We start from the raw sequence: 15,609 nt of genomic DNA, 5'->3' as shown, positions 1-15,609 counted from the left end.
AACTGGACGATGATTCAGTATTCTTTAGAAATTAGTGACCTTCATAATTTAATTTTTTTCTTGGGTTGTCTTGGACCCCATATTCAATTTTGTCATATATACTTAAAAACCTAAGACTAGTTGTGTGGTTTATCTCTTAAATGAAATCTAAAAGTGGTTGTAATTCATGAGAAAAAAGCTTCCCTAAGCAAAACCACTTATAATATGCACCCATATGTACAAAATATGGCCTGAATCTTCAACTTCAAACAGAATTTTCCCTTATTTGCCCTAGTTTTCCTCCAAGGTAATTTTTAAGTTCAAATGGTCAAGCATATAAATAAAAATGTTCCTCGAAAGCCCAAGCTTTGAAATTATATAAAATAGATTAATTATGTTAATTATATACATTATATATTCTATATCATTGGCTTTATATGTAAATTTGTATACTTATATTAAGTATAAGTATAAATGTAAAATAGAAAAAGTTATCAAGTGGGGCGCTTGGGTGGCTCAGATGATTAAGATCTCCAGGTCCTGGATCCAGCCCCAGGGCAGGCTCCAAGCTTAGCAGGGAGTCTCATTCTCCCACTGCCACTGCCTCCCACCATGCCTGTGCTCTGTCTCCCTCCTTTTCAAATGAATATATAAAATCTTTAAAAAAAAAAAATTATCAAATGGTTAAGTAAAGCTATTGAGAGTAAAAACACTCCTTGAAGACCCTAGCTTTGAAATTATATAATCCATGTAATTAATATAACTAGATTAATATAATTTAATATATAAATTACACATAATTATTTAAGTATATGTAATTTAAAATATAAAGCATATGTATATAATATAAATGATATTAATTTATATAATTAAAGTTATATAAATATAAAATGTAAAAAGTTATCAAATGATTAAAGCTGTTGAAAACAAAATACATGGTAATGCTTTATAACTTGCAAAGGACTATAATACACGTAAAATACTACCTTTTGAATGTTATTTCTTTATTAACCAAATTATTTTGTAGTGAAGGGGCATTTCCCTTACAAGAGGGAAATGAAAGAAAATAAACAAGAGGGATTTTAAGGAAAAAATTTTTCCCTTAATTTACTGTGATAATTTTCACTGGTAAGAGAAGAACTAGCTGCAGACCATCACTTTTTTACCCCCAAGCTACTGTCATGTACCAGAATTTCACCAGAAATTATGTAAAGATTTATTTGAACTAATTGAGTCACTAGATCAAATTAAACTTTTCTGAGGAGTCACATTACTTTGCAGAAATAGACAAAAAGCCAAAACCAGTTTTCATTCATCCTCAAGGGAGCACCTCACAGCGCTCTAGGTCAGTCTATCCCAGTTGCCACAAGACTTGATTTACAGAGATATTATCGAAAGATTTTTAAATTAATGTCTGACATTTCTGTTTGAATACAATAAGGAGTTATCTTTATTTTGAAATCTTTACAGCTTTTTAGATTTTTTGGCATACTCTTAACCTTGCATGCTGTCGGTTGCCAGTCACTTGATTTCGACATAATAGTCCAGGGCCACACTCGCAGCGCTGGAAGATTTCTGGAGCTTGAGCCGTATCTTTCTGCCCTCTCCTAGAGCACACCTGTCCTTCCAGGAGGACTGGCTTGCAAATTTTAGTCCAGAAATGACGAGCACAGCAAAGTCCAGCTCCGCAGTCAAAAGTTCGAAGACATCTTTCTCCCTCTTGTCCTGTAACAAGATTCGTGTGGGCTGTCACAATAAATGGGGCAAAGTGCCATGTGGGGGGCTTGTAGCTGGGATGAAGGTGTAGGATCTAGAGCCACAAAGTAAAAATAAAAGCAGAACGCAGATCTCCCAGAGCTAGCTCTTATGCCAAAAGTAGAGGACATGGAAATTTGCTAAGTTCAAACATTTTCAGAGAAAGATGAGATTTCCAGGGGTGCCTGGGTGGCTCAGTGGGTTAAGCCTCTGCCTTTGGCTCAGGTCATGATCTCAGGGTCCTGGGATCAAGCCTGGAATCTGGCTCTCTGCTCAGCGGGGAGCCTGCTTCCCCCGCCCCCTCTGCCTGCCTCTCTGCCTACTTGTGATCTCTCTCTGTCAAATAAATAAAACCTTTAAAAAAATCATTTATAAAAAAAGAGAGATGAGATTTCCAGTATTGAGGAATGAAATCAATACCCTCATCAGTGTTTTATTAAATGGGATTTATATGGACACAGACCATGACTCATAAAGGGGCTGCTTAGCCTTGGAGACACAGACTGGCCAATCCACTGCCTTCAAATATTCCAGTTATTTTATGTCCAAGATAGGAATTAGCTTCATCTTAGTGAAGTTTGCATTTTAAGAATAAAAATTGTTGATTCATCAACTTTCGTTTCTCTTTTATTTTATATCCTGAGGACTTAGGGAAACCTCCATTTATTAAATTACTGACTATAAAAACATATGTGTATAAAATTCACTTAAAGATTTTCCTGCCAACTAGTTCATGATTATGGCTAGTCCCCTGGCCTCTTCAGTGGCTGACTGCCTTATGCTACTCCCTACATGATCTTCCAAGCCATGGAAGGAGAGAGATTAGAAACAGGACATAATCCCTCTGTGTCTCTGGAGTGGGGAGGAATCAAATCAGGTTCGGCCTACCCTTGAAAGCCGAGGGGGGGAAATGTTTTTCTTTTCTTTTCTTTTTAAGAATTTTATTTATCTATTTGAGAGAGCACAAGCACAAACAAGAGGAGGGGTAAAAGGAGGAGAAGCAGGCTTCCTGCTGAGCAGTGGTTCTGATCCAGGACCCATGGACTGAAGGCAGATGCTTAACGGACTGAGCCACCCAAGTGCCCCGGGAAATGTTTTTCTCTTAAAAAAAAGAAAAAGAAAAAGGTGCCAGAATGCTTCTCTTACCCTTACTGCCTTGTGGTTTCTTAATATTTGGCTTCCTTTTGGGTTTGTTTTCCTGAATTGGATGCTCAGTCGTTGCTTTCGTGTCCGCATCATCTTGCGCATCGATCTGCCTTTCCAGTATTGGAGCGGCATCCTCCATTGTCGTGCAAACATCTGAGGGACAACCAGGTGTGGTTGGAGTTATTAACTTCAAGGGTTAGGACCACAGACACGCTGATTATTACACTGTTACATAGTTTGGCAGTACCTCTGCCTTCAGTTTATATATAGCTTGCAAGATTTCTGGGACACATGCACTAAATATTTACATGCACATACGGCAAAGAAAGCAGTTAAGTAGTGGAATCCAAGTGAAAACAAAAGAATTTGAAAGATCCCCTCTTGACCCCCTTCCTTTAAAATCATTATCTCTAAGTTGTTGACAAAAATTATCGCCAGGAAATAAACTATTTTATTGCATTAAGAAAAGGCAGCTGCATGAATGACTTTAAGCGTGAATCCAGGAGACCTTCGGAGAGTGCCCATCTTGGAATATTCTAGCCTACGACACTCATATGCTATCTTCAATAGAAAACCACTGTTCCTTGGGGCAACACCACCCTGCAGGGGTTTACAACAGCTTACCATTCACGCAGAGGGTCCCAGGGCAGCACACAGCGTGACGGTGGCACCTCCTTCGTAACCCACGACAAGTAGCACAGAATGGCTTCTCATCTTGCAGTTTGAGGCAGAATTTTCTAGAACTGCAGTCCTTGTCAGACAGGCACTGTGAACCCTGTAAGGAAAAACTTGTCACGGGGCTGAGGAACCCAACAAGGTGGAAGAGGACTTTGAATTCAAAGTGGGGGATGGACGAAGCCACATCATAGTGGCGCCTCGCATGTGCTGAAAGGCCTTTGGCAGCGCCGAAATTTTTCGATATAATTGGTTTTCTCCCACAAAGGGGAAATCAAATCTCCGATGAATAAACCTATGTGCTGCAAAGGTTGCATTCGAAAAAATCGTCCTACTTTTAAAACTCGGGATTTCATGGTCTTGTGCCCTTTTGACAATGGAAGAAAAATGCCTTCTGATATGTGTTTTAGGGATGGTGAGATTGTTGGTCTACATCCAGAACCTCGAGAAGCTGAGCTACAGGTGGAGTACCCGTAACGTTGGTGTTTGTGCCATTCCCACTAGATGTTTTTCTTCTAGGGAGTCGCATCCCTTTGCCCACTGCCCCTCAGTGAGCCTCACCCCCCCCCACCTCGTGAACTGCCCTCTGCTGCCTTACGGGCGCTTTACCTTCCGAGCCCCGTGCACATCGGCAGAGTTCTTGATGTTGTTGAAATCCAGAACCAGAGCTCCCAGGGGGGTGCACAGCCAGCTGAGCCCCAGCAGGACCACCACCGCCATCCTCTAAGCGCCTCTCCGCGCCCTCCAAACTGGGCTGCTCCAACCCCACAAGAGAGCCAAACGGAAACCCCGCAAGGTCGTCTGGAACTGCTTTTCTCCAAGGGGAAGCAAATCTTCGTCTCTGTGAGGTGTGTGAACTCTGAATGAGCAGGTTCCTTCTGGAACTATTTATACCAGATGTGTCTCCTCATCTCTTCTCCCCCACCCCCCTTCATTTCCTCCCTCCTTACCCCACACAGGCTTCAACAAATCCCTTTAAATCTGTTTGATCAATAGTTCAAAACAAGGATTCAAGAGAGAGAGAGAGAAGGGGCAGGGCCTCAGCGGCTTCTCCTTCAGGGGTTGAATCCCTCTTAATTATTGCATATCAAAGTTAGTTCAAAGGGTTAGCAGAAGAGCAGGATGTCTGTATCAAAGGCGAACTCCGCTAATCACCTGCATTTCCTACCTTCAGTAATCTTTCTCGGGTGGAGGGAGTCTGTTCTAAGATCTGTTTTCACAGCTAATCGTGCTCAAAGAATGAATGAACCATACTGGCCAAAATGGCTGTAGAGGATGCCAAAAACTAATGAGTTACAAAATATCCCGAGAAGCTTTAAACTCTGCTTCAGATCGTGAAGTCAGATAGAAAAGAGAGAAAATGCCTTCTGATTAGCTCTGGCATCCAGATGTAAAAATCCCAACAGCTTAAAAGCTGGGAGCATAATAGCACCTGTTCTGATTCACTGTCAATGGGCAAATAATCTTTCCTAAACTGCAAATTGAACTGTTTGAAGCAGGGTTATTTAATTAGGAAAATAATGAGATTTATAACAATTCCCCCCCATACACCCTTTTTTTTTTTTAAGATTTTATTTATTTACTTGAGAGAGAGACAGTGAGAGAGAGCATGAACGAGGAGAAGGTCAGAGAGAGAAGCAGACTCCCCATGGAGTTAGGAGTCTGATGCGGGACTCGATCCCGGGACTCCAGGATCATGACCTGAGCCGAAGGCAGTCGTCCAACCAACTGAGCCACCCAGGCGTCCCAAACTCTTTCTTGATGGTGGGGACAACCACAGAAAGCCCATCTTATGCAGATTTACACAAATCAATACGAAGCGTCAGATGCATTTTATGTGCAATGTATTTAATTTTGTATCGCACCGTGTTAAATGGACTTGAGCTGATTCCAGGTGGGATTTCATTCATTTTCCATTTTCCTAATTTGAATTTTTTAAAACATCTGCTTTGTCCCGTTTTGTCTCCTTGATTTCAGCCAGACTGCTAGAGAAGTCAAATCATTTAGACCCGTGATTATCACTGCCAAAGTATTTTAGCAGAACAATCTAGATCTCGGTCAAAATATTTTTCCCCCCTCGCTTCTTGGTTTCATTGTTCTCAGTGTAGACTCATCCCGGTATTTCAGGTGTGAGCTGCTGTTTAAAATCTAAAAATAGCGGTGCCTGGGTGGCTCAGTGGGTTAAAGCCTCTGCCTTCAGCTCAGGTCATGATTCCCGGGTGCTGGTATAGAGCCCTGCATCTGGCTGTCTGCTCAGCAGGGAGCCTGCTTCCTCCATTCTCTCTCTGCCTGTCTCTCTGCCTACTTGTGATCTCTGTCAAATAAATAAATAAAGTCTAAAAATAGTGGCGCCTGGGTGGCTCAGTCCTTAAGCGTCTGCCTTTGGCTCAGGTCATGATCCCAGGGTCCTGGGATTGAACCCCACATCGGGCTCGCTGTTCAGTGGGGAGCCTGCTTTTCCCTCTCCCACTCCCCCTGCTTGGGTTCCCTCTCTTGCTGTCTCTCTGTCAAATAAATAAATAGAATCTCAAAAAGAAAATCTAAATATACTTGGTGGTGGGCCGCATGTCTGGCTGGCTCAGCTGGAAGAGCATGCAACTCTTGATCTCGGGGTCATGAGTCAGGCCACATGTTGTGTGTAGAGATTACTTAAATAATAAACAAGCAAATAAATAAAATCTAAAAATGCATAGTTTCTAAGACATAAATGGCACTCTTGGTATAACTGGATTTTCCTCCAGAACATCATCCCACTGAAATGCATCTCAACACTGTGCCATAGGAACATTCCGGGTCCTGAGTAATAGCTGGTGCCATTCAGCACAGGCGACCTGAGACTTCCTTCCCTTGGTTCCCTCTGTTGGGCTGGGGCTGCTTGTCCACCACTCAAATGGTGCATGGGAGCTACTTCTGCCAAGTACTCCTTTTTTTTTTTTTTCCTGCTTCAGCTGAAAACATCAAACACCCTTTGATAGTATGATAAGTCTGGTGACTAGGTGTGTTACAGGATTTATTTTGAAGTTGGACAATTATGACCAAGGATAAAGGAGAGAGCCCCAGGGTTCCCTCTCTGCTGGGGAATCTTTGTTTCCTGTTTCCTAACTGAAGAGAGAATATCAGGGCACCAAAGGCCTCTGGCAATAAACACAGACAAAAGGATTGATGGGAAATCCTGTAACACAGCAGAAACATTCATCGGCACTTCGTATGTAGCAGAACCTGTGGTTAGGTGTTGGGGAGACCAAATTAAACACAGTCCTTGGCCCTGAAGAGCTAGCATCCAGTCAGAAGACACACAATGTATCTAGGGAGGATTCCAATATATTTTAACAAGCGCTAAGACAAAGGCATAAATGCGGGGCTGGAGGACCACAGAGGAGGGCATAACTAGACCTTCTGGAGAAGTAAAGAAATGCATCTACAGAGGCGGTGCTATTTGAGCTGGGTTTTGTGGGATGAGTAGGAGTTTCCTGGATTGGAAAGTAGGGAATGGTCTCACCCCAGGCTCAGAGGGTGAAGCACATGGAAGGGAAGAGAGGTGCATTTCAGCTCTAGGGAGAGATTCTGTGAGGCTGGGGCAGGTGGTGGACAGACAAGATGATGCTCGATGATGAGGAACCTGATGCGCCATGCCAAGAAAACTGGATTCTATTCTACGTGCAGGGTCAAGTCAGCAGAGGCATTGAAGCTTGAAAACAGCATGACCTAAACTGCTTCTTCAGAAAGTGGGACTGGTGGCAGCGTGGGGCTGGGGTTGTGCTGGGTGAAAGGGGATGCTGGGCCATCGCTCAGGTCTTGGTTGTAACTGCCCAGATGGGGAGGAGGAGGTCAAACATCAGGCCTTGGCACAGAAGCCATGAGAAGAACCAAGCAAGGTGTGGGATTTTATTTTTTTAAAGATTTTATTTGTTTATTTGACAGACAGATTACAAGTAGCAGAGAGGCAGGTGTGTGGGGGGGCAGACTCCCCACTGAGCAGAGAGCCCGATGTGGGGTTTGATCCCAGGACCCTGAGACCATGACCTGAGCCGAAGGCAGAGGCTTTAACCCACTGAGCCACCCAGGCGCCCCAAGGGGTAGGATTTGAAAGCGGAAGTCTATGAGTTGATGTGGGAGGTGGCAAGTGAGTGGGAAGGAGCTGAGAGAACGTGGCCTTTTCTGATTTCCCACGCGGGGTGGACTGAGGTGTTAGGAAAGCAGAGATGGTAGGGGGGACAGGTGGCCATGAGGAAAGCCATCTAGATCATCAAGTTCTGGCTAACTATCTAACACTGAGGTATTTTCCATGAGGGACGCTCTCCTTCTCGCCTCCCACGGACAAAGGGGATGAGAGGATACAGACATCAGACCCCAGAGGGTCACAAACAGGGCGTGGAGCAAGATGGAAAAGCAGAAGTCTCTGTCTCTGTTTCTCTCTGCACTGAGAGAGTACAGGATTTGGGGTTGGGCTGGCCTGGTTGGATCCCAAGACTGGCTTATCATACGCCCCCACAACACCCACCTCCCCTACACATCCATCCACCTACTGGTCTCGGTATTTGCAAAGCTCTGTTGTGATTGTCTACTTATTGTCTCCATCGCTAGATGATAAACACTGTGAGGACAGGGCTATCGCTGATTCATCTTGATAAGCTCATGTGTCGAATTCCTGGCTCTCAGTAGAAGTTCCATACAATTTTGATGTGATAAATGGATGCACAAAAAAATGTGTAGTAACTTCGGGGTGTTGGGCAAGTTACTTCACCTTTCTGGGCTACAACGTCCCCAACCAGTATCTGGTACTCCTTTCCTCCATAATGACTACATTTCGAAGGTTCAGCGTGGAAAAACGTGTGTAGGGCCTAGTACAGCAGCTGGCACTCGTAACACTCTAAACAGGTGTCTTTTACCTCTTTTCTAGGCCAGAACTGTCCATAAATTTCAGTACCCAGCACAACACAGGGCCCTCCACAGACCTTTGTTAAAGCCAACTCACCAAGGCTAACTCTCCCCTAAATTGAGGCCTTATTTGGGAATGGGGTCACTGTTTCTAGGTCTCCTAAAAAGTCAGAGCAGTTTTGAGGAAAGTGAGAATATTAAGTCTCACGTAGAATTTAAGAAACAAAACAGAGAAAGGATGGCCAGTTGGCTCAGTGGGTTAAGCCTCTGCCTTCGGCTCAGGTCATGATCTCAGGGTCCTGGGATGGAGCCCCACATGGGATCTCTGATATGGGGAGCCTGCTTCCCCCCTCTCTCTGCCTGCCTCTCTGCCTACTTATGTCTCTCTCTCTCTCTCCGTCAAAGAAATAAATAAAATCTTAAAAACAAAACAAAACAGAGGATCATAGGGGAAGGGAGGGAAAAATAAAATAAGATGAAATCAGAGAGGGAGATAAACCATAAGAAACTCTTAACTCCAGGAAACAAACAGGGTTGCTGGAGGGGGAGCAGGCGGGGGGATGGGGTAACTGAGTGATGGGCATTGTTTTTTAAGATTTTATTTATTTGACAGAGAGAGACACAGAGAGGGAACACAAGCAGGGGGAGGGGGAGAGGGAGGAGCAGGCTTCCTGCAGAGCAGGGAGCACGAAGTGGGGCTCCATCCCAGGACCCTGGGATCATGACCCGAGCCAAAGGCAGCCGCTTAACTGACTGAGCCACCAGGCGCCCCTGGTGGTGGGCATTAAGGAGGGCACATGATGGCCTGAGCCCTGGGTGTTCTATGCCTCTATGAATCACTGAACTCCACCTCTGAAAAACACACTACATGTTAATTAATTGGATTTAAACAAAATAAATCTTTAAAACACGAGAATGTGAGATCTCCCTGGAAAATGGCTTTTGGTACATTTTCAGATCTGCCAAGGCTGCTGGCTCGTTAAGAATCGTGGCGTTACTCAGGATGCCAGCAACCAAAATGAGAAAGCAGATGTCCCTTTGGCAGCATTTACCCTGGAGCTGCATCTGCATTATTTGGGGATTAGAGATGGCGGGATGGGAGCAGAGGGTGGCGGGAGAGGACAGCTTTACTACAAATGCGTCTGTGTCAAAGGCATTCTCTCTGCTCCAACGTCAGGGCACCAAAGCTCACAAAGGCAGGCCTCGGAGGCCAGGTTCTCGCACAGGGCACCCGATGTGCCCCCCAGAGCCTCCCAGGAGACCCCAGGAGCTCTGTCAGCCGCAGAACAGAGCAACCCTCCTCACCCACAGTTTTGGCCCAGATGCTGCCATCTCGACGCCCCTTGGCAGGGATTAGGGGTTCCCTGAAAATCTCAGGCTGATCCTCTTAGTTCCACACTGAGCATCGGGGCCAAAGGAACATTTAGACGGAGCTCAGAAGAAGTGAAAATTCCCAGAGAAATTCCCGAAGGGCCCCCCCAGCCTCCGCTCTGTCGCTCTGCTGCCCCTCGGCGGGAACCCACGGGGCTTCTCCAGGAAGCAGGGCAGGCTGGCGGGTGAGGCCCCCGCCTGCAGCCTCCCGAGTGACAGCTGCTCTGGTTCAGGTCAAAGGCAGAGTGTCAGAGCCCGTGATTTATACGCACTTAGGAATGGGAATTGCTATTTGTTACGGCTCCTGTGTCAAAACCAGTTTGATTTCCATAAATGTTGCTTTCCTTAAAAGAAAATCAAAGCAGCTGAAACAAGCAGGTCTTTGGCAGAATCTCACAGGAAATGTTCAGGAAAATAAAAGAGGAGAAGGGCATGTCGAGAAAAGACAAAGACTGTAGGATATAAACGCAGAGCGGCTGTAAATGTTATGGTTTGGTTCTGTGAGGTCAGGAGGTAAAGCAAACCGCCCGCAACGGCTCGGGAGCCTAGGAGGCATCTGGCAGATGGCTTGCAACTCAGTGTGGGGGCAGCCCCCCCGGGGGCAGAGGGGTAGAGGCCGGGGAGACGGCTCTGGCCTCTTTCCTGACTGTGTGGCCTTGGCTTGGTCAGGTCTCAGCTCAGCCTAGGTCCTCATGTTCTCGAAGGCTTCTTCCAGGCCAGCATCGTGGGAATGGAGGGTGGGCTCCCAGAGCCCCCAGAGACACTGTTTAGATGCTAGTCTCTGTGAATCGGCCCCCATGTTGGAGCCCCCCCGTGAGGTAGGGCTACGGAGTTCCCTTTTCCAGCAGCAACAGCCTCAGAGCTCTCCTGACTCGGCTCTGGCATCCAGCCAGGAGCAGTTCTAACTAACCAGGCATCCACGAGCTTCCTTCCTCAAGGATAGGTTCTGCCTTCCTTTTACTTAAAAAATTAGATGAGGGGCACCTGAGTGGCTCAGTGGGTTAAAGCCTCTGCCTTCGCCTCAGGTCATGATCTCAGGGTCCTGGGATCGAGTCCCACATCAGGCTCTCTGCTCTGCAGGGAGCCTGCTTCCCCCTTCTCTCTGCCTGCCACACTGCCTACTTGTGATCTCTGTCTGTCAAATAAATGATCTTTAAAAAAAAAATTAGATGAGGTTGTGTGTGACTTCGTAAACCCAAATGCCTCTCCACCCTACCTTGTTCCCCAGGCACTTTCACAACTTGTCCTAGTCCATTCCGGCTGCTGCAATGAAATTAATCACAGCCAGGGGTGGCCGATGAACAAGAGAAATCCATTTCTCCCGGCTGGGAGGCTGGAAGGCCAACATCAGGGAGCCCAAGTGGGCGGGTTCAGGCCTGCTTCCAGGCTCCCAAGTGGCTGTCTCCTCACCGGAGAAGGAGAGAGGAAGCCCTCTGGGGTCTCTTTTGTAAGGGCACGAGTCCCATTCACGAGGGCTTCCCCCTCATAATCCCAAAGGCCCCACCTTCTAAATCTACCACATCAGGCATTAGGCTATCAGTGGAGGAATTTGGAGGGGATGCAGGCAGACCAGACTCTTCATACTCTTCTTCCTCTGTGCCCTGTCATCGCCGGCAGACCCTGTTGCACAAAATGGGCTGGGAGGGGTGGGGAGGAGAGGGGAGCGGGCGAGTGCGGCGACAGACACGACTATGAAAAGCCCAGAAAAAATGAAAGCGCTGACCCTGTCTCAATGTATATCAGTTGGAAAAGGTAACATGGCCCTTCCCGGATCAGTAAACGAGTCAGCGAGCTAAGAGGACGTGTACGTAATTGGGTGGCCTGTGGCAGTGTCGCTCTGGCCCTGTGGGGGCCACGTCCTTTCCTCCGCGCCACCACGCTCCCCAGCTGCCGCCTACTGAGAATGTGTAAAACAAACAAACAAACAAATTTAACTGAATGACATTTACGTTTCTAGGGTAGTTTACAGCTGACTTCTTGAGCCCTTTTGGTTGCCTACAACCTCTTCTCAGGACAAACCAGGTTCAGCCATCTTTGGATCAAGACCCTAAGATGCAGACCAAACCGGGTCTGATTCTCTTCCCTCAAAAGGAGGGGGTGACTCCCACTGCAAGAGGAGACCCCAAACCTACCTGGAGTCCAATTCCGAAGAAGCACATTTTAAAAAATGAATGGCTATCACGAATGTATAGCTAACAATACTGTGCCACGTACTTGGAGAGCTGTAATGTCCTTACCATAACAACAGCAGCCTGGAAATTATGTGAGATGAAGGATGTGCTAACCTGATTGTGGTAAACATTTGCCGTATGCACGTGTATCAAATCATCACACCGTACTTAAACTTACACAAGGTTGGATGTTGATTATTTCTTTAGTGACATTAGAAAATAAAAGAATGCCCACCCATGAGCTCTGCACACATGAGCTCTGGAATCCCCTTGTGGAGAGGGGAAGCCAATTGCTTTGAGTTTCCCTGGTGTGTTCTCCAGGGGGCCCGCCTAGCTCTAGTATCCGTCCCCCCAAGAGTCACCCTTCTAGGGGAATTCTTCGTCTGGTTACTCCATGTGCCTGGGTGTTGTGGTATATCTGACTCAGGGTGTGATGCAGCCTTCTCTGGCCAGGATCCTGCCTTGGATGTCCCCTGGAGGTGGCCCAAGCCTCCTCACAGCTTTGGCCAAAGAAAGCTATCTGTGCCTGGAGCCCTCTGGGTAGGCCCCATTTTTTTTTTTTTTTTTAAGATTTTATTTATTTATTTGACAGAGAGATCACAAGTAGGCGAGAGGCAGGCAGAGAGAGAGGGGGAAGCAGGCTCCCTGCTGAGCAGAAAGCCCGATGCGGGGCTTGATCCCAGGACCCTGGGATCATGACCTGGGCTGAAGGCAGAGGCTTAACCCACTGAGCCACCCAGGTGTGGGTAGGCCCCATTTCTCCAGGAGTTTACTTCTCACGGTTCCCATTTTAAAAATGAAGACATTGAAGTTTAGGGAGTTGAAGTAATTTGCCCCAGCCTCACAGCTAGTGAATTGTGGACAGATGGTAGAATTTGGACAACAGGTTTCTGGTCCCAAAGTTTATTTTTTCCTCTACACCACACTACACTGCTTGCTACCAGAAGCCCCCAAACACCAAATCACTTGAACGCAGCCGCATATTCACTAAGAAATAAAATCACACTGGGGCGCCTGGGTGGCTCAGGAGGTTAAGCCTCTGCCTTCGGCTCAAGTCATGATCTCGGGGTCCTGGGATCGAACCCCGCATCAGGCTTTCTGCTAAGCGGGGAGCCTGCTTCTCATCTCTGTCAAATAAAATCTTAAAGAAAGAAAGAAAATCACAGAGAACATGGCCTGTTGCTGTATTTGGGTTACCTAGGACTATGTCACCTCTCCCCTAGGTTATGTTTTCTGGGAGTGTGAATATAGCGGTTGAGATTAGAAACCTTGCCAGTTGTGAGGGTCCAGCTGCACCCTACTCTACATGGGGTACACTGACAAAACCCATTTCGTCAGAAAACTCACGAAGACTCAAGGGTGTCCTTTTGACAATCAACGGAGCCCCTGGCTTTGGTGGGGCAGCCCTGAGACACACCATCCAATCCTGTAGGATTCATACCTGCGCTCAAGCCTTCTGAAGAATTTGGATGAAGGCCCGGGGGGGGGGGGCAGGAGGAGGGCAGGGTTCCTCCCCCAACTCACAAACCTAAGCCCAGGCGCGCTGGCAGTCCAGGTACTCCCTTCCAGAGGCGTTTCCCAATTTTTGGTGGAAATTCCCCATGGAACACTAATTCTTTTCTTGTAAACCTCAGTACTTCCTCACTTTATGAGACTGACCTTAAGCTTTCTAATTATAACTGAAAACATGTTTCCAAATTTAAAAATTTTGTGAAATACAGAAAAGTGTAAAGAAGAAAATAAAAAGTCACATATACTCTAACCCCGCAGACAGTCACTATCAAAATTTTGGTAAATTCTCCAAATTTCTTTCTATGCAGGTACAGATGCACATATACATATAGCATATATCTGTTTAATATACAATATAATTAATCCATCACCAGCTCCAGAACTAGCCATCACTAATCATCACTAATGCCTACACGTCCCCATGTGTGTCTCCTCTAGTCAGTCACGCCGCCTGCCTCTCCAGCACTGATGTTTACGGTTAGCATTCCGTTGCTTCTTCTTTTAAAGATTTTATTTACTGGGTCCTGGGTTTGAGTCCTTCACTGGGTTCCTTGCTCAGCGGGGAGCCTTCCGCTCCCTTTGGTTCTTGTGTTCTTTCTCCCTCTGACAAATAGATTAAATCTTAAAAAAAAAAAAAATTTTAAAAAGTATTTACTTTAGAGAGAGAGGGAGTGCACAAGCAGGGGGAGAGGCAGAAAGAGAGGGAGAAGCAGACTCCCCTGCTGAGCAAGGAGTCTGACATGGGGCTCCATCCCGGGATCATGATCTGAACTGAAAGCAGAGGCTTACCTGACTGAGCCACCCAGGTGTCCCTCCACTGCTTCTTCTTAAAGTAAAATTACAACACACACACATACGCACACACACAGTTTGGGGTTACACTGTATTTACTTTTGCTTCCTCTTCTTTGTTTTTCACTGAACCTTTCCCTTAGATCATCAAATGCTAATCGGAACATTTGGCTGTACCATAATCTGGAACATGGGTATATCATAGTTTATTCAATGAATCCTCTAAATGTTGACCATTTAGTTTGTTTTAAAATTTTTACTATTCTAAATCACTCAAGCTGTTTAAGAGAAGTCTTTGCAAACAGAATTTTGGGGTATGGTATACTGACATCTTTGATCACTCTGTCCCTCTGTGCTAGAAGCCATTGCCTTGTCGTCCACCTAAGCCATTCTGAGATAGCCTTTCCTCGGAGCAGCCTTTAGTCTCCACCCCCAGCATACTGAGGGGCATTCACCACTGGGTCCCTCTGTGCCCTGCAGTCTCCCTGTAGAAGGCCAAGGGACATGGTTTGTACCTCTTCTGAAGGCAAAGATGCCTTTAGTTGCTCAGTGACTGGGGGACCCTCACTCCTCATCAGCCTTTTAGAGTCCCTGAAAACAAACAAGTGAGCCCTTTTGCTTTAATGAAAAGAATTAAATAATACCACTGGCCTCAGAATCTTTTTTACATTTAGCGTCATTGAATTACCAAATCTTCATGGTGGGGCCTCTGCTCTTCAGTTGTTTTTCATTTCTGAGGGTAAAATTATACTAACCTTCTGAGATTTTTCTCTCAAAAAGGTAATGGAGGCAGATCAGCAGGCTGTCTTGACTAGAGCAGGTGACCTGTACTGGGAAACTGCTTGCCCTCGAGTTGATGTGGGCCTCTGAACCCAGACAGCACTGACATGTAGGGCTGTTTCCTCCTACCTCCTACATAAGCTCTCAGCATGGTGCCCTGCACATAACGAGTACTTAGCAAATGTCTCACCCATGAAGGAGTCTAAAATCCCTTTCCTGCTCTAAAATCCCATTTCTAAAGACTTTATAGAAGAACGCCATGTTACTAGGATTTGGAGTTCCCAAGGCTTTAGATCCCAAGTGCAGTGGGGGGAAGAGAACTGGCTGTAGTTTCAAGATGGTTGAGGCCAGGGTCTTGGTATGGGCATTGAGCATGAACCTGGATCCAGCTAAGTTGACAGGGCCGGAGAGACATGAAGCAAAGGAAGGATTTCCTGGGTGGCAGCCGTTTTTCTTAACTCCTTCTTTCATCGCCTTCCTGAGGAAGTCTCTCTGTACGCCTAGGGCTGGTGGGGTCAAGTCCTTTCAGAAGAAAGATCTTTGGATAACAG

At 46.1% G+C, this 15,609-nt stretch overlaps 1 protein-coding gene across 1 annotated transcript; it reads right to left on the bottom strand.

Moving 5' to 3' along the window:
- Window positions 1–1,442: 1,442 nt before the first annotated feature.
- On the bottom strand, window positions 1,443–4,275 carry DKK4 (dickkopf WNT signaling pathway inhibitor 4). Its single transcript, XM_059156296.1, has 4 exons — window positions 4,165–4,275; window positions 3,505–3,655; window positions 2,881–3,033; window positions 1,443–1,704 (listed from the first exon to the last, which is right to left on the bottom strand). Exons 1-4 carry the CDS (start codon window positions 4,273–4,275, stop codon window positions 1,454–1,456), a joined length of 666 nt encoding a protein of 221 aa, XP_059012279.1. The 3' UTR covers window positions 1,443–1,453.
- Between the last annotated feature and the right edge of the window lie 11,334 nt (window positions 4,276–15,609).

This window comes from Mustela lutreola, chromosome 18, assembly GCF_030435805.1.
Source record: "Mustela lutreola isolate mMusLut2 chromosome 18, mMusLut2.pri, whole genome shotgun sequence".
Classification (NCBI taxonomy): domain Eukaryota; kingdom Metazoa; phylum Chordata; class Mammalia; order Carnivora; family Mustelidae; genus Mustela; species Mustela lutreola.
This window is presented reverse-complemented; position numbering and strand designations above follow the sequence as displayed.

What these genes read in the sequence shown, in the direction of transcription:
- DKK4 (XM_059156296.1), bottom strand. Translation starts at nt 4,275, where the DNA reads ATGGCGGTGGTGGTCCTGCTGGGGCTCAGCTGGCTGTGCACCCCCCTG. An exon ending in ATGTGCACGGGGCTCGGAAG is followed by an intron (nt 3,656 to 4,164) that starts GTAAAGCGCCCG and finishes TTTTCCTTACAG; the next exon opens with GGTTCACAGTGCCTGTCTGA. An exon ending in TGGGACCCTCTGCGTGAATG is followed by an intron (nt 3,034 to 3,504) that starts GTAAGCTGTTGT and finishes GTTGTCCCTCAG; the next exon opens with ATGTTTGCACGACAATGGAG.